The sequence below is a fragment of the Salvelinus namaycush genome, chromosome 1 (assembly GCF_016432855.1).
Source record: "Salvelinus namaycush isolate Seneca chromosome 1, SaNama_1.0, whole genome shotgun sequence".
In the NCBI taxonomy this organism is placed as follows: Eukaryota; Metazoa; Chordata; class Actinopteri; order Salmoniformes; family Salmonidae; genus Salvelinus; species Salvelinus namaycush.
In genome coordinates this window covers 53,847,253-53,871,357 of record NC_052307.1, presented here as the reverse complement: position 1 = coordinate 53,871,357, position 24,105 = coordinate 53,847,253, and the positions used below count along the sequence as shown (strand labels likewise).

At 43.0% G+C, this 24,105-nt stretch overlaps 1 protein-coding gene across 1 annotated transcript; it reads left to right on the top strand.

The window, feature by feature from the left end:
* The first annotated feature begins 3,569 nt into the window (after positions 1 to 3,569).
* On the top strand, positions 3,570 to 17,387 carry LOC120045752 (lysosomal acid phosphatase-like). Its single transcript, XM_038990691.1, has 11 exons — positions 3,570 to 3,740; positions 4,314 to 4,409; positions 4,883 to 4,969; positions 5,247 to 5,399; positions 5,544 to 5,642; positions 6,689 to 6,778; positions 7,428 to 7,560; positions 10,771 to 10,859; positions 11,396 to 11,502; positions 11,837 to 12,012; positions 16,198 to 17,387. Exons 1-11 carry the CDS (start codon positions 3,654 to 3,656, stop codon positions 16,326 to 16,328), a joined length of 1,248 nt encoding a protein of 415 aa, XP_038846619.1. The 5' UTR covers positions 3,570 to 3,653; the 3' UTR covers positions 16,329 to 17,387.
* Positions 17,388 to 24,105: the final 6,718 nt, after the last annotated feature.

Here is a 24,105-nt window from a genome sequence, read left to right as displayed (position 1 = left end):
TGCTAGGCGAAGGTATTGGACAGGAATATGTGGTGGTGGAGGTGTGGTTGAGAGTAGGGATGATAGTGGTAGTGAACTACTATAATCCGTGTCAGGTATTGGACCTAGAAGAGTTGGAGAGGGTGGAGAGCCAGGATAGAAGTAAGGTCATGTGATGTGGGGATTTTAATGCCCACAACACACTCTGGGGGGACGGACGGACAACACGCTCTGGATGGGTGGAAATGGCCAAGTGATGGAAAATCTGATCGAAGTTAAAGATCTGGTGTGCCTGAATGATGGCCGAGGGACTAGGATTGATGTAGTTACAGGGAAAGAGTCTGCATTGGGCCTCACTCTGGTATCTAGTGCGATGGCAGGAATCTGTGAGTGGGAGGTATGGGAGGAGTCGACAGTAGGAAGTGATCATTACCCCATAGTATGCACAGTAAGCCAGAGGGAGGAGGAGGTATCAGTGGATGGAGTAGTGTTTGAAAGGGCAAAGTGGGATCAGTTTCAGGAGTTAAGTGAGCGGGTGATGGCTTGGGTGGATTTGTGAGGGGAAGTGGATAGTATGAATAACTGGGTGAAAGCAGCTTTAGTGGAGGCAGCTACTGAGGTGATACCTAAGAGTTCAGGGAGGAGGAAAGCAGTCCCACGGTGGACGGAGGAGTGTGGGGCAATGGTGAGGAGTAGGAACAGGGCATTTAGAGCACTGAAAAGGACAACTTCCAACATCTGATTCAGTATAAGCAGGCCCAGGCTCTGAGGAGAACAATTCGTCAGGCAAAGAGGTCATGTTGGCATCGGTTCTGTGACACCATTGGAAGGGCGACACCAGTGGTAGAAGTGTGGGGGATGATTTAAGAGGATGAGTGGGGTCAGAAGGGAGTGGGATTATCCAGTGTTGACGAGTGGGGAGGATGTGGCAGTAACAGATGAGAAGGCAGAGATGATGGCCAAAGCGTTTGTCCAAGTGCATATCTCGGCAAATTTGTCAGAGGGGCAGAGCGAGAACAAGAAAGAAGCATCCTTGAGTGCTGGATAGGAGGGAGGATGTAAATGATGCGTTGAATGCACCATTTACAATGGCAGAGGTGAAAAGGGCAATATGTAAGGCTGGGTTAACTTCACCTGGGAAAGATGAGGTGTGCTGTGTTATGCTGGCCCATCTTAGTGATGAGGTACTGGATAAGGTATTGGTGTTGTACAACAGAGTGTGGGAGGAGGGGAAACTACCAGGCAGCTGGAAGGAGGCAGTAGTGGTACCAATCCGGAAGCCGGGGAAGGACCCAACGAGGCATACAAGCTATCGGCCAAAAGCCTTAACATCACATGTATGTAAGATTATGGAGCGTATGATAACGGAGAGGCTAACTTACTTCCTGGAGAGCAGGGGGTTAGTATCGCCACATCAGAGCGGATTCAGGAAGGGTAGGGGAACAATGGACCCAGTGCTCTGCTGAGAAGCAGAGGTCAGGAAGGCTCAGGTGAACAAGGACCGTTGTAGCTGTATTTTTTGATGTGTAGAAAGTGTATGATGTGGAAGGAGTGGTTGTTAATCAAGTTTGATATTATGGGGGTAGGAGGAAGAACGTACAACTGGATAAAGGATTTCCTGTTTGGAAGGTCTATCCAGGTGAGGGTGGGGAAGTCTCTCAGGCAGCTACATGGTGGATAATGGTACAGCACAGGGGAGTGTGATTAGTCCTCTGTTGTTCTCAATCATGATCAATGGTGTTTACTCTCCGGCACAGCTGGATATTGGGAGGTCGTTATTTGCAGATGATGGGGCCTTATGGAAGAGCTAGAAGAAATGTGCCATATATAGTCAGGAAGGTAAAGGAAGCAATTGATGAGGTCGAGCGGTGGGCATTAATGTGGGGATTCAGGTTTTCTGTAGAGAACTCGGACAGTGTTCTTTACCAGGAGAAAGGTGGGAGATGATGTATGCTTGAGGTTATATGGGAGAAACTTGGAGAGGGTGGGGGCCTTCAGGTTCCTTGGGGTATACTTTGATACTAGAATGACTTGGGCAGAACACATTGAGAGAGTGGTGGGAAGTGTAAGAAGATACTAAATGTGATGCGCTGTCTGACAGGGAAAGAGTGGGGGGCTGGGTGTGCCTCATTGAAGACCATATTAGACTATGGAAGTATAGTGTATGGTTTGGCAGCCCGTACATCATTGGAAAGACTAGATGTCATACAGCGACAAGGACTCAGAATATGTAGTGGGGCGTTTCGGACGTCCCCAGTGGCTGCACTACAAGTGGAGATGGGGGAAATGCCATTGCAGATTAGGAGACAGCAGCTGGCAATGAATTATTGGGTCAGCCTACAGGGACATGGGGTATCTCATCCTGCGAAAGGGATTTCAGGCATGCTGGAAACATGAGCGAAGACAGAAAACGAGCTTTGGGTGGGTGGGTAATACCCAGGCGAAGGAGATGGGACTGTATGGAAGGGAGTTTAATCCAACGGTAGCTATCCCTGTGAATCCACCATGGCTACTCCCACCTCCAGTAGTAGATCTAGCAGTATTGGAGAGACTAGGGAAAGATGGGGAGGGTGTTGATCCATTTGATTTGTTTAAGAGACGTCTGAATACTGTGTATCAGACTTTTGTGGCCATATACACAGATGGTTCAAAGGATCCAAGGACAGGACGTACTGGGTCAGCATTTGTAGTGCAGGAATGTGGGGTGAGAGTTAGGAAACGTATTACAGATCATCTGGCTGTATATACGGCAGAGATGATGGCCATACTGTTGGCCTTGCAGTGGGTGGAGGAAGTTAAGCCAGAAAGGGTAGTTATTTGCTCAGATTCATGTACAGTGCTAAGGAGTCTCCAGTCCTTTATATCATGTAGCAGACAAACTGCTTTATGAGGTGCTACAAACCCATGGCAGGAGTAAACAAATGGGTATACAGATAATATTTACATGGGTCCCAGCTCGTGAGAGTGGAGGGGAACGAGGCAGACGATGTACTGGCTTAACAAGCACTAAGTAGTGAGGATGTTGATGTGGTAGTTTCAATGAGCAAGGCAGAGGCAAAAAGAATGATATGGACAGTGATGGTGGCGAAATGGCAGGAGCAGTGGAATAGAGATACTAATGGCAGGCATTTATTTCAAGTACAGAGAAAAGTTGGGGAGGGGAGAACGTCAGGAAGGGACAGAAGAGAGGAGGCTATATTTACAAGATTAAGGGTGGGACACAGCCAGTTTAATAAGACCTTGCATGTGATAGGAAAGCATCCAACAGGAAAATGTGAGTATTGCCAGGAAACAGAGACCGTGGAGCATGAATTGATACAGTGTGGACATTTATTGGAGGGAAAGGGAGAGCATGAGATATGAGGGAGAAGGGTATGAGGGAGAAGGGGATACAGGAAATTAGTTTAAAGAGTATATTGAGTAGGCACATCATTAGATATAGTCTAAAATATGTTGTCTTTTTTAAGAGCAACGGGGCTTGCAGGTAGGATTTCGTTTCTCCCTGTCTCTGGCCCACACTCCAGTACAGTAGGTGGCGGTAACGCACCATAACGTTGGATGCCAACCGCCGATAAACCCCACCGAAGAAGTTAATCTCTAGCTTGTTTGTGCCTACAACTCTGTTCTGAATGGTTGTTTTATAGCTACAGTTTCTAACCGACCAGCCGTTGAAGATGAACTCCACTGTATTGCTATTATTGACACTGTTCGTTGTATTAGGCAAAGTTGTTGGAGACAGAAGACTGACATTTGTAACTGTGGTGAGTATGCTAGTTATCTAGCGTATATAGTTGAAATGCAAGATGACTTGTCTAGATGAAGTTCGCCAGCAAGAGGAAATAACGTTAGCTAGCAAAACATGTTTTGCTGTTGGTTAGCCTTGGCTCTGTTAAACAATATCGAGTCTGGACAGTTAGTGCTTTGTATCTAGCTAACGTTAAGCTAATAAGGATTCACCGTTGCCTGTTTTAGGTCTGTACAATCTAACGTTAATTGTGTGACCCCAATGACTATTTCACGTAACGTTAACCAACTGACTAATAAGGTCACAAATAAGATTTACTTTTTTTATTGGATGAACCACGATACTGGATTGTTACTATGTTGAGTTTGCTTTAGTAAGTGTGGCGATGTTAATGCAAGACAAAATACACATTTATTGAGTTTAGCCTAATTGTGGTGTGGGTTTCGCTGAACTTCTTTATGCTGCTTGTGCTGGAAATGGAACAGCTAGTCCAACCAGTTTGTCACTTGCCTAGAATATCATGTTTGGGTGACTTTAATAGATGTTAAATGTTGAACTTTGTCTGTATCCTATTACATTTTGTACCTAGCTTTACCGTCATGGTGACCGATCACCTGTCAAAGCCTACCCTACTGATCGCTACCAGGAGAGCTCTTGGCCTCAGGGCTTTGGACAGCTCTCGCAGGTAAAGGCCAATAATGTATTCTGACTGAATAACACTAGCCTAAATTTCAGAACTTGTTTAGCTAACATTCCACTACTTGTACTCAGTGTCATGCTAATGCCATCTTTAGCTTTTCATCTTTTATATTTAACTAGGCAAGTCCATTAACCTTGATTTATTTATTTAACTAGGCAAGTCAGTTAAGAACAAATTCTTATTTTCAATGATGGCCTAGGAACAGTGGGGTAACTGCCTTGTTCAGGGGCAGAAGGACAGATTTGTACCTTGTCAGCTTGGGAATTCGATCCAGCAACCTTTCGGTTACTGGCCCAACGCTCTAACCACTAGGCTACCTGCCAACTTGATAAGGAGTGGAATGATACCTCAAACTAACTTTTACCTAAGCTAGAATGAGTGTTGAGGAAGGATCCTGATGCACTGACGGGTGTGGTTCTTGTTGTACTAATAGCACACCGTTTCTATGATCCCTACAGGAAGGAATGAGGCAGCACTTTGAGCTGGGACAGGCGCTGCAGAAACGCTATCAGGGTTTTCTTAATGATACCTATGACCGACGTGAGGTAATTTATGGTTTAGTTCCTTGTTGAAACTATGATGGTACTATCTCTGTCACACAATCATTTCAATGAGAAAAGTGAAGATAAAGATTTGCAAATTGTATTGTCTGTATCGCCCATGTTAAACAAACTGTGCACTCTGTCCAAATAATGGACTCTCTTCCAGTAATGCACTAGATCTTGAAGTAAGTAAAACCAGCTCTAGGCTGTAGCCACAACTGCAAAAATAAGTATCTTGTTTCAGTGATAACCACTAACCCTCCTATTGTTCATTGTCTAGATTTCTGTGAGAAGCACAGACTATGACCGGACCTTGATGAGTGCAGAGGCCAACTTGGCTGGATTGTACCCTCCCAATGGATCACAGGTCTTCAACCCAACACTGGAGTGGCAGCCTATTCCTGTTCACACTGTACCCCAGGCTGAGGAGAGGGTGAGCAGGGTGCTGAGGTCTTGGGTGACATCCAAAGATGGACTGCTGCCACAAAATACATTCTGAATATGATTCTGTTTTAAAGAGTAAGTTATTGACTACCTCCATACTAATGTTTCCATCTAAAATGTATTTATATTTCAGCTTTTGTCGTTTCCCATTCCGGGTTGCCCTCGTTATAAAATCCTCATGAATGAGACGGAACGCTCAGAAAAGTACCTCAACGTGACATTTCTATACAAAGTAAGTGTCACTGAAATTAAGGTGAAGACTGGCTAATGAGGCTAGAGACTTATTCCTATGAAAAGTGATTACCTTTTCGTTAACTGTCTATGGTTTGTGAGGCACAAACCGTTAGTACATTTGTATTTTCGTTCGTCACACGCAATATCAAAGGCAGCTCTGGGTCGATTTTGATGAAACTTCTGTGAATTATGCATCTTGCCAGATCTGCAGTTACAAAATTAAACTGATTGGCCAGATGGTGGCGCTATAACAAGTGATTGAAAAATGCTAACTTTAAAAGGTCACGTCTCTAACCCCGTTTGACCTAAAGTCATGAAATTCTGGACATGGGTGCCTCTCCTCACAAGGATCAAATTTGCCTCAGGGACCTAAGATGAATTTTCTGCCACTAAGACATTTTTGAAAAACGCTACTCTTCTGGCACCGATTGATGATCAGCACGAAACATGATATGTGGCCTCTATGGACAAAGGTCTCTCAACGCAATACTTTCCAGACTAGTACCTAAAACAACATGGCCGCTATTGCCCAGTAAACATTCATATGGGTGTGGTCTGTCACATAAATTCATATAAATCAGTCAAGGATATTCGTGTTTTAACAAAATTTAGTACACGTTTCAAACACTGTCAAGACTCAACATATACAATAACATTCATATCGACCACAAGGTGGCGCTAGAATGGGCACGTTTACATCTCTTGATCTGTTTGACTCCGAGTGTTAATTTCGGTACACGTGCTCAGGGATACAAGTCTAGCTAACCCACGTGATATTTCAGATACCACTTGCCCGATTTTGACGAGACTTGGGTGAATAATGCGTCTTGCCATAGAGATCCGTCATTTACAAAATTACACTGATTGGCCTTGGTGGCGCTGCATAATTTGTGGGGGACGGCATGTTTGCTGTTGCCTTGTTTTTACCTTGTTTTGAATTTCTTCTCCATCACTTGCCAACCACACATGTTGACACAGGTCATCAATCTTAACTTTGAATGCCCCTTGTCTAGATTATCAATTTTTGATCCTTTGCTCTTACAGGACTTAATAACGATGATACAGGAGAGAACTGGTCTGAAGAACACCAACATTGAGACTGTTTGGAGTGTCTATGACACCCTTTTCTGTGAGGTAAGCAGCTTATATTAGCTATAATAGCTATAATTCCTTACAGTTTTATCACTTTGCTTACTATCCATGCAGAATATATTTTGCGAAATGTTACAGAATTTCCACCGTACAGTTTGCCATAAATCATGCAGATTAAGTGAATGTTAAACTTTTAAGTTAGTATGTGAAATGTTACCACAGGCAAAAATGTTGCTAGCGAGGAACCACAGTGGTTTATGAAAGTGAAAACAGAACTGTGAGCTGGTGCTACTCAGCCTTAAGACTGTTGAGAGGTGCGGGAAGTCATATGTCAGTCTACTCTGGTCAGCTGAAATCAACCTGCCATGTAAAGACATTTGGAACTGGTTGGGGAGACAAATGCAGCAATGTGGTCATAGATTGTTTCCGGACAGATCAAAACAATTATTTGTATATCAAGAAATGTGTTCAATAAGAAATGTAGCCTCTACTTTCATTTTATTGGTGGTAACCTTGTTTTATTCAATGTTCTACACTGTAATGGTAGCAATATCATGCTATTTTACTTTAGAGACAACAGCATGTAGATTGAATTGTATTATCTTACAAACATAGTTGTGTAATTTCACCTTGATGCAATGTCATGATTATATTGGGCTTTAGTTTTCATTCTCCATCCATGTAATTTCAGGCAAGGCACAACATGACCGCTCCTGACTGGGTGACCCCTAACATCATGGATGATCTGAGGAAGCTCAAGGACTTTGGCTTTGAAATCATGTTTGAGGTCTACAAGCATCAGGAGAAAAGCCGGCTCCAAGGAGGTAATGCCAACTGTCAGAATGGGAAGGGCAGAAACTTGTTTTAGCTTAGCTATCTACATTCCCTTTGTATGTGCTATTTAGTGATGGCCAAGGCTGCGGAGCTGTAGGTAACTGTCCTGTCCCACCTCTCTGGTTTCCTTTTCCCCACACCTGGGCCCAGTTTTTCAAAAGTTCTATCTGGATTTCACCTGTCGGATAGGTTTAAATGCATAGAAATGGAATGAATAGAACAGACATGTGGTGGAAATTCTATCTATAACTAATAATGAGGAGAGGCAAAGTCAATAATCAAAATATCACTTTTTTATTAAAAACGTATTATAATAAGGAGGCTGGTTGCACCACCCACACAGGTGAAATGGAGTGAGAGCCTCCTGTACAAAGAGTACCCAGCCTTATATAGTCAAGTTATCCCATTCAAGCATCTGCAAAAACACGTGACCCTATGTGCAGTGCCTTGCAAAGTATTCATCCCCCTTGGCATTTTTCTTATTTTATTGCATTACAACCTGTAATTTAAATAGATTTTTATTTGGATTTCATGTAATGGGCATACACAAAATAGTCCAAATTGGTGAAGTGAAATGAAAAATATAACTTGTTATAAAAATTCTAAAATATTAAAAAACGGAAAAGTGATGCATGCATATGTATTCACCCCCTTTGCTATGAAGCCCCTAAATAAGATCTGGTGCAACCAATTACCTTCAGAAGTCATAATTAGTTAGGTTGCACACAGGTGGACTTTTATTTAAGTGTCACATGATCTCAGTGTGTATATATACACCTGTTCTGAAAGGCCCTAGAGTCTGCAACACCACTAAGCAAGGGGTACCACCAATCAAGCGGCACCATGAAGACCAAGGAGCTCTCCAAACAGGTCAGGGACAAAGTTGTGGAGAAGTACAGATTAGGGTTGGGTTATAAAAAAAAAGCATAAAATAATTCCTAAACAAACATCCCACGGAGCACCATTTAAATCCATTATTAAGAAATGGAAAGAATACGGCACCACAACAAACCTGCCAAGAGAGAGCCGCCCACCAAAACTCAGACCAGGCAAGGAGGGCATTAATCAGAAAGGCAACAGAGACCAAATATAACCCTGAAGGAGCTGCAAAGCTCCACAGTGGAGATTGGAGCCGTACACGCCGCAGAGCTGGGCTATACGGAAGAGTGGCCAGAAAAAAGCCATTGCTTAAAGAAAAAGTAAGCAAACATGTTTGGTGTTTGCCAAAAGGCATGTGGCAGACTCCCCAAACATGTGGAAGAAGGTACTCTGGTCAAATGAGACTAAAATGTAGCTTTTTGGCCATCAAGGAAAACGCTATGTCTTGCGCAAACCCAACACCTCATCACCCCCAGAAAACCATCCCCACAGTGAAGCATGGTGGTGGCAGCATCATGCCGTGGGGATGTTTTTCCATCGGCAGGGACTGGGAAACTGGTCAGAATTGAAGGAATGATGGATGGCGCTAAATACAGGGAAATTCTTGAGGGAAACCTGTTTCAGTCTTCCAGAGATTTGAGACAGACAGAGATTCACCTTCCAGCAGGACAATGACCCTAAGCATACTGGTAAAGCAACACTTGAATGGTTTAAGTTGGAAACATTTAAATGTCTTGGAATGGCCTAGTCAAAGCCCAGACCTCAATTCAATTGAGAATCTGTGGTATGACAAAGATTGCTGTACACCAGCAGAACCCATCCAACTTGAAGGAGCTGGAGCAGTTTTGCCTTGAAGAATGGGCAAAAATCCCAGTGGCTAGATGTGCCAAGCTTATAGAGACATACCCTAAGAGATACGCAGCTGTAATTGCTGCAAATGGTGGCTCTACAAAGTATTAACTTTGGGGGGGTGAATAGTTATGCACGCTCAAGTTTTTCACATTTTTTTTTAAATGTCCATCTTCAAAGTGGTAGGCGTGTTGTGTAAATCAATTGATACAAACCCCCCCCCCAAAAAAGCTATTTTCATTGCAGGTTGTAAGGCAACAAAATAGGAAAAATGCTAAGGGGGATGAATACTTTCACAAGCCACTATGTGTGTGTGAGGGGAGACAACTGGGTGAAAAGGTAGAGACCAGAATGACAGAGGAAGTATGTCTGGAGTTACTTCCTAACAGTAGCTCAACGGTTCCCCCAAATTGGGAAAGCATGTGCCTTTCACTGTCGGTCCAGATGTATGGTTGTACTGGTCACACACACACACACACACACACACACACACACACACACACACACACACACACACACACACACACACACACACACACACACACACACAAAACATGAATATTTCGCCCTGAAACAGGCTCCAAACAGAATAGCTTTATCATTGGTGTGCAGGATATAACCTTTACTGTCGCCAGTTAACTTAAGAGGAACCAGTCTGTTTCTGTCAATTCTTGGCTGAGTGCCCAGACATCATGGGGTCAATCTAGACACACAGAACAGTTAGAACAGGCCTCTATTAATGCGCACACTCTTTTCTATCTTATGAGTTTAAAGAAATGAACTCAAGCACAATGCCTAGGCTTAAAGACAGTTATTTTAGTACAAAAGCATTGGTAAGGTTTAACAGAAAATGCCCTCACACAAATCCTTGGCAACATGAGAGAAATGTGACTATTTGCACAATCATCCTAAAATCACAAAAGAAATGAGGTTGTGTTTGTTGTCTTACAGTAACTGCAATACAATGGTATTAAATTGTTATGTAGAATACTATCATTCTGTGCTCTTGCAGACATTGATTCAGCTTTGATCTTACTTTAGTAAACAAGCACCATTTGCCAGAGTAGCCTGTTCTCTACGGGTAGAGCACAGACTGTGCGTAAAGTAGAGGGTCCTGCACATGCGCAGAAGCTTCGGGACCTTTATCTGTCGGGAAGAGGGGTCCATAAAAGTTGGATCGGCAGCCACTCCGTTTAGTTATTGCAATTATTCGTATGGCCATCAAATATTTGGAAGAGTGACTAGAGATTTGAATATGCACTCATACATCTTTGAGTTGAGCATACTAAGCCAAACGGTTAAACTACTTTGCACATCATCGAGATAAGAGTAACCCCACACCCACCATTTGATGTCATCTGATGTTTTATGTAATGCCAATAGCACTGAAGGAATGAGATAAGAGATGGTAAATCTTCTCAAATTGTCTAGATAACTGCTCACTTATATGCTTTTACTACTCCATCAAATAGGTGTCCTATTGGGTAGCATTGTAAATAACATCTCAGAGTCTGCACTTCCCGACTCTAATCGCCGTCTGAAGATGATGATGCTCTCTGCGGTAAGCTTTTAAATCTTGTGCATGATCTCCTTTTTATGTGGATGCTTTAGCCTGTTTGCTGGAAATTGTTCATCTAATGCAGGGACGGGTAACTGGTGGCCCATGCAGCCCCTGTTTTGTAGGCCCGCGGATCAATTTCAATTTTGGGGGAGGAGAACTCAATTGGGGTCTCATCTTACTGTTTAGAGTTAGAATAATAAAATACACATGGTGGACTTTTGAAATTTGGTTGTGCATCAGCGGTCACTCAATTAGCCCATGTTAGCAAATTTTTTTTGTGGTAATTTAGTCTAGTGGCCAGTCATCTAAACTTGTAGTAAGCATGGCCGAATTATCGACCGGGGTGGGGCCATTGCTCTGCCCCATGGCAAAATGTGTAGAATTGCAGGGGGGGCAGTGTAAATGTGGGTACTCATACCGACGAGCCACTGTGGCCCCTCATGATTTTTTGTTGTTGTTGTGTGTGTGTGGCCCCCACCCCCATCAAAGTTGCCTATCCCTAATCGAATGCATGAGTCTTTTGTGTTACTTTTCAGCATGACACCACCATTGTGGCTTTGCAGTCGAGTTTGAGTGTCTTCAATGGAAAGCAGCCGCCCTATGCCTCCTGCCACATATTTGAACTCTATCAGGAAGACAACGGGTAGGTTGTACTGTGATGGAATAAGACCCAAATAGCTATTCCAAGCTTTGTGAAGTTATACTGTATTATCTCGGTCCCGTATCTCGGTCCCGTGTGGCTCAGTTGGTAGAGCATGGCGCTTGCAACGCCAGGGTTGTGGGTTCGTTTCCCACGGGGGGCCAGTACAAAAAAGTATGAATGTATGTACTTGTAAGTCGCTCTGGATAAGAGCGTCTGCTAAATGACTTAAATGTAAAATGTAAATCTCGGATAAGCTAAATTCAGTCAAAATAAATATATATCCGATTTTGAGATCTGCTGTCAGTCTGATATAGAAAGTTTATCTCCTCTTTAGATCATTCACAGTGGCCATGTTTTACCGCAATGACACCAGAAGAGCGCCTTACCAACTGGCTGTACCTAGCTGTGACCTCTTCTGCCCCCTGGAGGACTTTGTGCGCCTCACCAAACCATCCATCCCAGAGGATTGGGACAAGGAGTGCATGGTGGAGTCTCCTACAAAGGATACAGGTATGATGGTAGTATCAAGGGCCGTTTGATAAAGAGCCTTGAAGCCATAGAATGTGTTGAAGAAGAGTCATTCCACTTTTAAAGGGATACTTCAGGATTTTGGCAGAAGCCGTTTATCTACTTCCCCAGTAAGATGAACTTGTGGATACTATTTTAATGTCTCTGTGTGCAGTTTGAAGGAAGTTGCTAACTAGCGTTACCCATAGACTTCCAGTCGTCGCACTAACGCTGGTTAGCATTGGCTTGCGAAACTACCTCCTACTTCCTTCATACTAGACACACAAAATAGTATCCACGAGTTCATCTGACTCTGGGGAAATAGATAAAGGGACAAAATCTCGAAGTATCCCTTTAAATTAAAAAGATGTAAGAAAGAAGATTGACACCCACTGTCTCAGATTGTTCTGAAATGGTTTCTGTAGTTAGAAATGGAGAAGATAAGCATTCAGTCAACATTATTTTGTTGAAATGTCATTCGATCTCTGAGAAATTAGCCTAATTAAATTGCACCTAAATTGGCAATTTTAATTTATAGGTTTCATATAATATTCAATATAGTACCCAACATCCAACTTGGACCAAACTTCTTCCTTCCAATGAGTAAGGAATTCAAAACAATTGTCTAAAGCCTCCTATAGACCCCCCCCTTCCCCCCCAACAACCAGAATGCATTTTTCTTTGAGATGTATTAATGCAGGGGTTCCCAAACTCTTTCACTCAGGCCCCCCTTCCAGCATTGGGGAACATTCAACCCCCCCCCCCCCCCCCCCCCTGCACACGCCTCGTCTATTTCTATCTGCTTAAGCACGGTTCATGACACACTGTTCACACCCCTCTTGTTGGTGGAGAGAACATTTTGCAGGTTAAACGCTCATTGTTTTTGCAATTCTATACATTTTGCCATGTGTGTATTCATGGGATGTTTGAGTGACTCAAACATTACAAAATCTATGGGTTAAAAAACCTAGCTAAAAAACGTTAGCTGGCATGAGCTAGTTGATTTTTACATTTCTGACAAGTTATAAATGGCTCTCTAACGTATGTAATGACTGACACGAGAAACAGATGATGCACTACCCATTTTCGGAATTGCACCTTTTGCGTTCTACTATTACAACTTTAAAGAGCAAGTTCAAAGCTGCAATAAATTCCTGTTAATACCAGTATGTATGATGGGACATAAATTAAACGGGCCTATTTATATAATGAATATGAATTCTGAGGGCAGAAATTATTAAATATTAAAGCATTAGACCTCTCACTAAAGGCATCAGTCATACAAAAGTTATTCTTAAATCAAAACTGGTTCTCTAGCAAATTAGTAAGTATGTCTCACCCCATGTTCAAGAATGGCCTTTTTTCCCTTTATTCAGATTATAACCGCTCACTTTCGATTATTTGAAAACGAAATAATCTCCAAAATGACTTTTTTTATTTTTTAACAAGCCATAGAAAGTTGCAATCCCCCTGAAAAGAGAACAAATAATACAACAAATATTGTGGTTAAACTCAAATATACTATTTTTTGATAAAATTTTGTTTTTTTGGGGGGGGAAAGTATCTTAGTAAAATTATTATCATAAATAGGACTGGTGGAGTTACGTCACACATGCAGCTAACACAGATATATGGAAATGTCTGCTCTTCCCAAAATTACAACCTACTAATTGCAGCATTACCTCAAAAATGGAAGAGGCAAGTGGAAGGGGGAAAAAGTAAGGAATTCATCTGTCGGCCCTGCATTAAAGACCAAAATTGGTTAAAGAAAATGGTGATACATTTAAATATACCAGTTTCATTTAAGGACCAAAAAATGGACAGCTATGTCATATAAATTGCTAAATAGTTGGAGAGATTTTTGATGTAAAGTGGCTTGCGAATGTATTCACCCCCCTTGGCATTTTTCCTATTTTGTTGCCTTACAACCTAGAATTAAAATTGATTTTTTGGGGGGTTTGTTTCAATTGATTTACACAACATGCCTACCACTTTGAAGATGCTAAATATTTTTTATTGTGAAACGAACAAGATTTAAGACAAAAGAACAGAACTTGAGAGCCACCTTTTGCAGCAATTACAGCTGCAAGTCTCTTGGGGTATGTCTCTAAGCTTGGCACATCCAGCCACTGGGAATTTTGCCCATTCTTCAAGGCAAAACTGCTCCAGCTCCTTCAAGTTGGATGGGTTCTGCTGGTGTACAGCAATCTTTGTCATATCACAGATTCTCAATTGGATTGAGGTCTGGCCTTTGACTAGGCCATTCCAAGACATTTAAATGTTTCCCCTTAAACCACTCGTGTTGCTTTAGCAGTATGCTTAAGTATTTCCCTGTATTTAGTGCCATCCATCATTCCTTCAATTCTGACCAGTTTCCCAGTCCCTGCCAATGGAAAAACATCCCCACAGCATGATGCTACGACCACCATGCTTCACTGTGGGGATGATGTTCTCGGGGTGATGAGAGGTGTTTGGATGGCACCAGACATAGTGTTTTCCTTGATGGTCAAGAATATCAATTTTAGTCTCATCTGACCAGAGTACCTTCTTCCACATGTTTGGGGAGTCTGCCACATGCCTTTTGGTGAACATCAAACGTGTTTGCTACATTTTTTCTTTGAACAATGGCTTTTTTCTGGCCACTCTTCATTAAAGCCCAGCTCTGCGGAGTGTACGGCTTAAAGTGATCCTATGCACAGGTACTCCATTCTCCGCTGTGGAGCTTTGCAGCTCCTTCAGGGTTATCTTTGGTCTCTTTGTTTCCTCAATGATTAAAGCCCTCCTTGCCTGGTCTGTGAGTTTTGGTGGGCGGCCCTTTCTTGGCAGGTTTGTTGTGGTGCCATAAACTTTCCATTTTTTAATAATGGATTTAATGGTGCTCCGTGGGATGTTCAAAGTTTTGGATTTTTTTTTTAATAACCCAACCCTGATCTGTACTTCTCCACAACTTTGTCCCTGACCTGTTTGGAGAGCTCCTTGGTCTTCATGGTGCCACTTGATTGGTGGTACCCCTTGCTTAGTGGTGTTGCAGACTCTGGGGCCTTTCAGAACAGATGTGTGTGTATGTATATATATATGAAGTCGCCTCTTCACTGTTGACGTTGAGACTGGTGTTTTGCGGGTACTATTAAATGAAGCTGCCAGTTGAGGACTTGTGAGACGACTGTTTCTCAAACTAGACACTCAAAAGTACTTGTGCTCTTGCTCAGTTGTGCACTGGGGCCTCCCACTCTTTCTATTCTGGTTGGAGCCAGTTTGCGCTGTTCTGTGAAGGGAGTAGTACACAGCGTTGTACGCGATCTTCAGTTTCTTGGCAATTTCTCGCATGGAATAGCCTTCATTTCTCAGAACATGAATAGACTGACGAGTGTCAGAAGAAAGGTCTTTGTTTCTGGCCATTTTGAGCCTGTAATCGAACCCACAAATGCTGATGCTCCAGATACTCAACTAGTCTAAAGAAGGCCAGTTATATTATTCTTTAAATCAGGACAACAGTTTTCAGCTGTGGTAACATAATTGCAAAAAGGTTTTCAAATGATCAATTTGAAATTATAAACTTGGATTAGCTAACACAACGTGCCATTGGAACACAGGAGTGATGGTTGCTGATAATTTGCCTCTGTACGCCTATGTAGATATCCCATAAAAATCAGCTGTTTCCAGCTACACTAGTAATTTACAACATTAACAATGTCTACATTGTATTTCTGATCAATTTGATATTTTAATGGAACAAAACAAAAAAAAAAAATTCAAAAACCAGGACAATTCTAAGTGACTCAACTTTTGAACAAATGTATGTATATTATTATTTTATTTTTTTACCCCTAAAAAATATATGGGGGATTGGAAATGATGCAGACAATTACATTGCAGATAGATTGTAGCTTCCATCAATGTTAAAGCTGAGCCACCAGCTAGAAAATATTTTTTAAAAGAGGACAATATATTTATTAAATATGAATTCTATACATTTTTTAAATGGCTAATTTTGGGTGCAATTAGCTGATTTTTTTTTTCAGAGAAATTATATTTCAACAAAATAAAGTTGCAAGAATGGTTATGTTTCTAGCTGCAGGAACTATTTCAGAAAACTCTGAGATGGTGGGTGTCATAGCTTGCTGAAATTACATGGAACGACTAATATTGTGTGTTTGTCATATCTACTGTCTTCTCTGGTCTCATCAGAGGTGGTCATCGGACTAGCAGTTTGTGGCTGTTTGCTCTTCCTCCTTATCGTCCTCCTGCTCGCTGTGCTTTGTCGGCAACGTGATCCCTCCAACGGCTACAGTCAGATTCACAATGAGATTGAGTCTTGACAAATGTACAAACTCCACCATAGGCAGGATTCATGGGATAGTGAAGATGTTTGAATGCCTCAGTTCTGCCCTCTGGTGGGGATGCAGGAAAAGTGAACACTAGACTGCTTTTAGTGCAACTTTTATTTTTTTACATTTTTCCTTCAAAGTGGACTGTGGCCTTTTACCAAAAATGCACAGAAACTTACTCAAGAGGACAAAGATTATCTAGTCCTCTAGTTAACTGTCATGGTAAGTATTCCTAAGCTTGTAAATGACGTCGGCTACTGGATTCGGACAATTGCCTTTTTTAATGTTTTCAAATACTACTTGTACTCATTTTACTCACGGGTCCAAGTCACCTGACCAGCGTTCTTACAAAATGTGGACCACTGGATGCTTCATGCTTGTTTGATTCTTCCCTTGGAGAATGATCATTGTGACACTGAACCTGAGGACTGCTTGTGCTTCATTCTCTCCAAGGAACAGATTTTGTACAACACTGTACTGAGCATTCTTCTAGCAAGTAATTTTATAAAGAATGCTATTTATTTCCCCTGGTGGGGACTGTCATGGTACTTGGAGAAGCCTTCACATCACGGTACTCTTGGTAAAGGCTTTGCTCTATATGTCAGAGGAACCTACTAACAAGCCTGTCATGCTTTGTGCCTTGGGCTGTTAGATTCCATTTAAGGCACAGCAATTCATTTATTTGCTGAAAGTGCTACATGTATCTGTCACTGCCCTCGTTCTGCTCTTTTAAAACTGCCTCTGAGGTTGTTTAGTTTAAGCACAAGTGATTACTTTTTAATCTGCATCAATTTTTTCACCGCCCCCCCCAAAAGTAAAAAAATAAATACATTGTAATTATTGCAGTAATATACCTTTCTAAGTTAGAGTGCAGAGTTCACAACCTGAGGAGGCTCTCCATCATACAAGTCAGTGTATTTCAAGCAGCTGCCAGCTGTAATTAGTGCTGAGCGATTAGTGCTTTTTGAGGTAGTTTTGGTTCTTTTTTTTAAAACCTTAAATGCATTGTGGGTTGAATGCTGTAACACAAAATAAACAATTAATAAAAGTCCAATGTTGGTAGTGACTGCTTATCACTTATTAGCCATTTATTTACATGACTTTACTATAAAATATTTCAGGTCTGTATATTACATTAGATTTTATTTGACTATTTAATTCTGTCATCTCAGCTCTATACAAAATAAAACAAAATTCCAGTGTTGGTAGTGACTGTAGATTACTGCTTATCACTTATTAACCATCATTCCTTCTATAATGATACTATAATAAAATATTTCAATTCTGTTTATTGATTTGACTATTTAATTTCTATAGAGCTGCTGCCTATGCTGTCTGACAATCACTTTTAGTAGTTAAGTAAATAAGGTATACTTTTATGACTGAATACCAACTATCAATCACTTACATCTATTTTCAGGTAGAGATACCTTGAAGCAACTGCTCGCAATCCCTCTCGAGCGCCCATTCTTCTGTCTTCTCTCTCTCTCCATGTCTTCCCCACACTAACCTAATGCAGCAGGTGTAAAAGAAACACAGACCATAGAAGTTGGCTTTATCTCCAGAGAAACAGCGCAATGTGCATGTTGAGCTCAGGGGGAAAAAGCACACTTGAACTGAGATCAATTAGTTAAAAATAACTGACATGTCGGTTAATCGCTTAGCGCTGGCTGTAGTCTAATATGCATGTGTTCATCCCATTGTGTTTTCATGGGTAATTACTAATTATAATGGTGCCTATTGTTGAACCAGATGTCTGGTAGTAACAATAGTTATGATTTTTCTCTTGTCAGAACAAGAAATAAATACGGCAGTATTAAACTGTCCCAGTTTATGTCCCACTCTTTCTGAATTCATACTACACCAAATTTAAAAGGATGGCTTTTGATAAATGTGCTGAAATCCCTATTGAATGAACTCCACGAGAAAATCTGTTGACCAGCAAGTGGGAGGGTTTTCAGCAGTTTAAGTAAATGTTTTCAACTCATGCAAGGGAACCACACCTGCAAACAGTGTTGCCATGTTCGGATTTTCCGGACAAATTGGGCTACTTTGAAACCACAGCTGAAAAATGTATTGGCCGCATGTTGCAGGTTTTTGGGCGTTTTCTAAATTGCACCGCGGTCGCCATGGCATTTTTCTTAATATATATATTTCACTGTGACCTACTGCTGACTGTCGGGTAGTGTCGCGTGCTGTTAGTGAGTGGGGGGTGTTTGTTTTTTTGAGAGAACACTACAGTTATTGGCTGAGTCGCGAGAGGAGAGAAAGCATCATAACTTACATTTTCGGTAGGCTGTTTAGTCGTCATTATGGAGAGACCTATTTTCAACCCTTTTTCCATACAACATAATGATATGCAATAACTGATGCACAATAAATAATGTAGACAAAGCACTGGAACAGGACTTTAGCGCACTAGCGCGCATTACATAAATGATCTCAAAGGTGGTTTAAACGGTATTCTACTGTTGACTGCTTAAAGAAAACGGTATCAAGCGAAGGGCTTTATGCATGCTCAGTTCTTGGGTCTCGGGGGCAGCCCGAATGAACATTTGAAATGGAAGTTATGACAGTCTTTCGCGTGGTTCTTTGTATGGGGAAAATTCCTCAACGAAACAGAGGCTAAATGTGTAGAATAATACATTTGTCTCTGTTGGCCATCAAGTAGCCTATTAATGTAACGTTATATGCCATTGTAGGCTACCATTTATTAAAATAAATATGTTGAAATGACGATATCAGTGGAGTCACTGCAAATCAATTTGTGCAACTTGTGTAGCCTACCTGGATCTGGCAAACCAGTTTTTAATAAATAGCCCATGACTTCAGTTGTCGTAGCCTTGTTATTATGAACGCATTATATTGACGGTAACAGTAGTCAGATTAGGCTACAGGTAAAAAAAAATAATAAAAAAAAAAGTATATTCAGTTCATATACATATTATTTAATTCAGTGATTGAAATTATGACCCCCATCCTCAGTAGCCTATTCCAGCAGGCTATTGGGAAACAAGCTCTTATTACCCCGTGGGTTTGTGGTATATGGCCAGGCACTCCGCGTTGCGTCATGCATCATAGTTTTCAGACCTTCTTGTTTCTGTATGATAAGTTGGATTAAGGAATAAAGACAGACACCAATGTTAAGTTCAATAGCCTTGTTAAGCATTGTACAAATCCCTACGCCTGGAGTCTGGGGAACAGTCCAACTAGTCGATTACCTATCAACTAGACTCCGTAACATCATCCTTTTCAATAGAAAGTGCAAACATAACGGCATAACATTGAGTTCTTAACAGTCAAGTCATAACAATTGAAAAGCATGACATTTAGTTTTTACTTCAGCTGTCATCTTCCTTTTTTAAATTTAAATTTTTGAAATATTTTTTTAAATTAACAGACAACAAGTTAAGTCTCTTGCTTACAGAGTAAGCCTGTCCGGTGGCTTGCACAGCCGACCCACCCGTGAGTAAGTATTGGCTCTGACAGGGGTAGGATTAGGGCCACGAGCTGGAGAGTTTGGAGGGGTAGAAGCTTCACCTTCAGTTGGCTCATGTCTCAATTCTGCACCCCTTACCCTTAGGCCTGGACTGTGATCCAGCTCATCTAGGTGAGTGTATGGCACGTTCTGGTTTGTCTGCTCTGCTACGCGCAGATCCACCCGATTGCGACGATAGAGGGAGCCACCAACATCCACCAGGTAAGAACGTGGTGCAACTCTCTGTAGGCATGTGCCCAGCCTCCAAAGTCCTGTGTGGTCTCCCGGCAGCGGTTTCATCCTTATAGTTTCACCCACCTCCAGCTCTGGTAGGTCTCGAGCAGTCCGGTCGTAGAAGCACTTAGCGAGCTGCTTTCTGTGACGCAGTTTGTCCGTGACGCCAACCATGACGCAGGGCTCAAGTAGCTTGTTAGCTACGGGGATAGTAGTCTTCAGACGTCTGGACAGAAGGCGTTGTGCTGGGCTGCTGTCCATGTTTTCGGTGGGTGTGTTCCTCCACTGTAAGATCGCTTTCCATGGGTCGTTGCTGTCGCGCAAGGCCCTGCTTAACAGGTTTTTTGCAATCTTGACAGCTGATTCTGCCTTGCCATTTGCTTTTGGGTGTCTTGGAGAGGAGGTCACGTGGTCAAACTCCCATTCTGAGGCGAAACGCTTGAACTGTGCAGTGAATTGTGGGCCATTGTCCGTGATTACCTTGTCAGGCTGACCTTGCCTTGCAAACTGCGCCTTGCAGCGCTTTATGACCGTCTCTGCAGACAAGTCAGGGAGCAGTTCAATTTCCCAAAAGTCAGAGTAATGATCAACGAGGAGAAGATAGTCCTTTTGTCTGTGGCTGAATAAGTCCATGCTGATGATTTGCCAGGCCCTTGTGGGCAGTTCGTGTGACATCATGGTTTCCTTTTGCTGTTCATGAGCGTACTCGTTGCATGTGGTACAGTTGCTGACAAAGTCTTTAATTTCTGCTTGCATGTTTGGCCAGTATAATGTTTCACGAGCCTGACGGTAGCATGCGTCACCTCCAACGTGACTAGAGTGTATGCGGGTAAGCATCTCTGGACGTAGTGATTTGGGAATAATGACCTTCTGACCTCTGAACAAGACGCCATTTTGCACACTGATCTCATCTCGAAAGGTCCAGTATTCTCTCACTGTGAAAGGTGTCTCCTCTTTCAGATATGGCCAACCTGCGAGAGCCATGGACTTCAGTGACTGTAGGTGTTCGTCCTTGTCAGTATGTTGCCTGATCTGGGCTAGGCGGTGATCTGTCACGTTTAAGTAGTCTGCCTGATTGATCTGTTGAACATCTTGTTGTTCCTGCTGTAGCGAACAGATGGCCTGCCGCTGATAGGCAGTGCCTCTACCTGTACATTGTGCTGTTGCCCTGCTCAGTGTGTCGCTGATGTACATCTCAGGTCCTGGCTTGTAAATGACCTTCAGGCTGTAGTTTTGCAGAGTCAGGAGCATACTTTGAAGCCTCTTGGGCGCGTTGAGGAGAGGTTTACTGAATATGGCAATGAGTGGTTTGTGGTCAGTTTCAGCGGTGACCAGCTCTCGACCATATAAGTAGTGATGGAATCGCTGGCAGGAGAAGACGATGCTGAGGCACTCTTTCTCAATTTGTGCATAGTTTTGTTCGGTGCGGGTGAGCGCTCTCGAGGCAAACGCAACGGGCTGGCCTTCCTGCATAAGGCAGCATCCAAGTCCCCTTTGGCTAGAGTCGCTCTGGATTGTGACAGGCTTCGTGACGTCGTAGTAGCGCAACACTGGCATGGATGAAGCCAGAGATTTCATCTCCTGCACTGCGGCCTCGTGCTTGGGTAGCCAGTGCCATGGTGTGTCTTTGTCCAGCAACCGGCGCAGAGGCTCAGACTGCTGATAGGTGTGGCATGAACTTTGCAAGATAGTTTGCAAAGCCGATGAGACGCTGTACTCCTTTTGCATCAGACGGGTTTGGCATGTCGAGGATCGCTTGGACCTTGTCTGGGTCCGGCTTCAGGCCTTTTGCCGAGAGAATGTGGCCATGGAAGTGGATGTCTTTCACCTTGAACTGCAGCTTCTTCAGGCCAAGACGAAGCTTAACTGATCGGCAGCGCTCCATCAGTGCCAGGAGCTTCACATCGTGGTCGCGTTCTGCTTCTTCGTCTGTTTCACCACAGCCTACGATCAGGATATCATCGGCGATGGGTTCAATGCCCTTGAGCCCAGCCAGTAACTCGTGCTGCTTGCGTTGGTATACCTCAGGCGCCACTGAGACACCAAACGGGAGCTTGAGCCAGCGTTTCCGACCCCAGGGGGTCCAGAAGGTAGTCATGAAGCTGCTTTCTTCGTCCAGCTTGCATTGAAGGAATGCATCTCGGGCATCCACCAAGGTGAAAATCCTGGCCTTGGGAAGCTTATAGAGGACATCCTCTAGTGTCGGCATGATGTAGTGGGATCGTTTCAGTGCTTGGTTCAGATGCTTTGGGTCGATGCAGACCCTCAGCTTCTCTGGTTTTTTCACTATGACCATATTGCTGATCCAGTCAGTTGGTTCAGTCACAGATGTCATGTGGCCATCGGCCTCATACTTGTCCAGCTGGGCCTTCACAGCCACTTTCATTGCAATGGGCACATTGCGAGGAGCACACTGGACTGGAGTAATGCTCTCATCCACTTCAAAGTGTACCTCCCCAGGCACTGATTCAACGGGCATGTTGAATACATCGTCATATCTGCTGAGTAGTTGTTCTTTGGACAGGGGTCCATGCTGGACATGATCCACAATGTGCAGGTCATTTGGTACAGTGAACTGCATCAGTCCCAGGCGTTCGCATGTAGAGCCTGAGAGGAGAGGATTTTGACTGGTTTTCACAATCTCAAACTCCAGCTTGTGTTTGCGTCCCCGAATAACACATTCGGTCTCAAAGGTGCCCATAGAGCTCATTAGTTCTCCTGAGTACAGCTTTAGTCTAGTATCGCTGGGAAATAGATGTGTCAGGTGCCAGATTGATTTTGTCTTTGTAGCTCATTACGTTGCATGTAGCACCCGAATCCAGTTGACATTGTTGTTGCTTGTTGTGTAATCGTAGTGTCACAAACCATTTCTTCCCTCTTGAGTGTACAGCCCCAATGGATTCATGCATGTAAATGTCACTTTCACTGTTCAGCTCTGAACATTGAGTAACATCATCAACACAGTGAATCTTGCCCTCACTCACCCTTCTTTTGCTTTTGAGACACACTTTTGCAAAGTGATTATTAGTTCCACAAGCTCTGCATGGTTTTCCATAGGCCGGGCAGTGCTCTTTGCCACGTGTGTGTGTATTCCCACAGTATTTACATGCTACGGGGCTCTCTGTGTTCACCGTTCGTGGTGAATTACTCTGCCTCGATTGGTTTTGTCTGAATGTCTGCCTAGCAACAGCGTGAACAGTATCAACGTCGGAGCGTGGGGTTTCCGTTTCCATTGCTCTCATTCTCATGTCAGTGACTTCAGCAGTGCGGCACATTTCGATGGCAGTTACTAATGTTAAGCCTCTCTCTCTCAGTAGACGCCGGCGCGTATTCTCATTTGCAATTCCCAGTACTATTTTGTCACGAATCAGTTCATCTTTCAATCCCCCGTATTCACAAGTGGCGGATTTCTCTCTCAAACGGGTTACAAAGTTGTGTACTGACTCACCCTCTTCCTGTTTGCAGCTTCCGAAAACGAACCGCTCGTAAATTACGTTTCTGGCGGGTTTGAAGTAATTCTCCAATGCATCCAATATAGCCTTTGCATCACACTGTTGTCGTGCCGTGAGGGTGAGATTGTGCCGGTAGATATGCCTGCATTCGCTGCCCATTAAACTCCTCAGAGTTGCCGCTTGTACCTCGTTGGGTTTCTCATGTAGACCGGTCGCCAGCGCATAGTCCTCGAATTCATCCCTGAAGTTGTCCCAATTAGTATTCCAGTCCCCTGTGAGAACCATGTGATTTGGTGGCGGAATGTTCGCTGCCATAGCAATGGAATAGGAGATTTCTTTGCCTTCAGTCATGGAGGTAGGTAGTGATGCTAGCTAGCCAGCTAACAACGAGTTGATCAGTGTTGTGAGTAGGAAACGGCTTGTGTTCGCATATGGAACGTAACTGCGCCTATACTGTACTTAGCTACAAAAATAACAAACGTGTGTTTTCCGAGCCACTTCTGATACCATGTTTCTGTACGATAAGTTGGATTAAGGAATAAAGACAGACACCAATGTTAAGTTCAATAGCCTTGTTAAGCATTGTACAAATCCCTACGCCTGG

What these genes read in the sequence shown, in the direction of transcription:
- LOC120045752 (XM_038990691.1), top strand. Translation starts at nt 3,654, where the DNA reads ATGAACTCCACTGTATTGCTATTATTGACACTGTTCGTTGTATTAGGC. An exon ending in GCTTTGGACAGCTCTCGCAG is followed by an intron (nt 4,410 to 4,882) that starts GTAAAGGCCAAT and finishes TGATCCCTACAG; the next exon opens with GAAGGAATGAGGCAGCACTT. An exon ending in GTCTCCTACAAAGGATACAG is followed by an intron (nt 12,013 to 16,197) that starts GTATGATGGTAG and finishes TGGTCTCATCAG; the next exon opens with AGGTGGTCATCGGACTAGCA.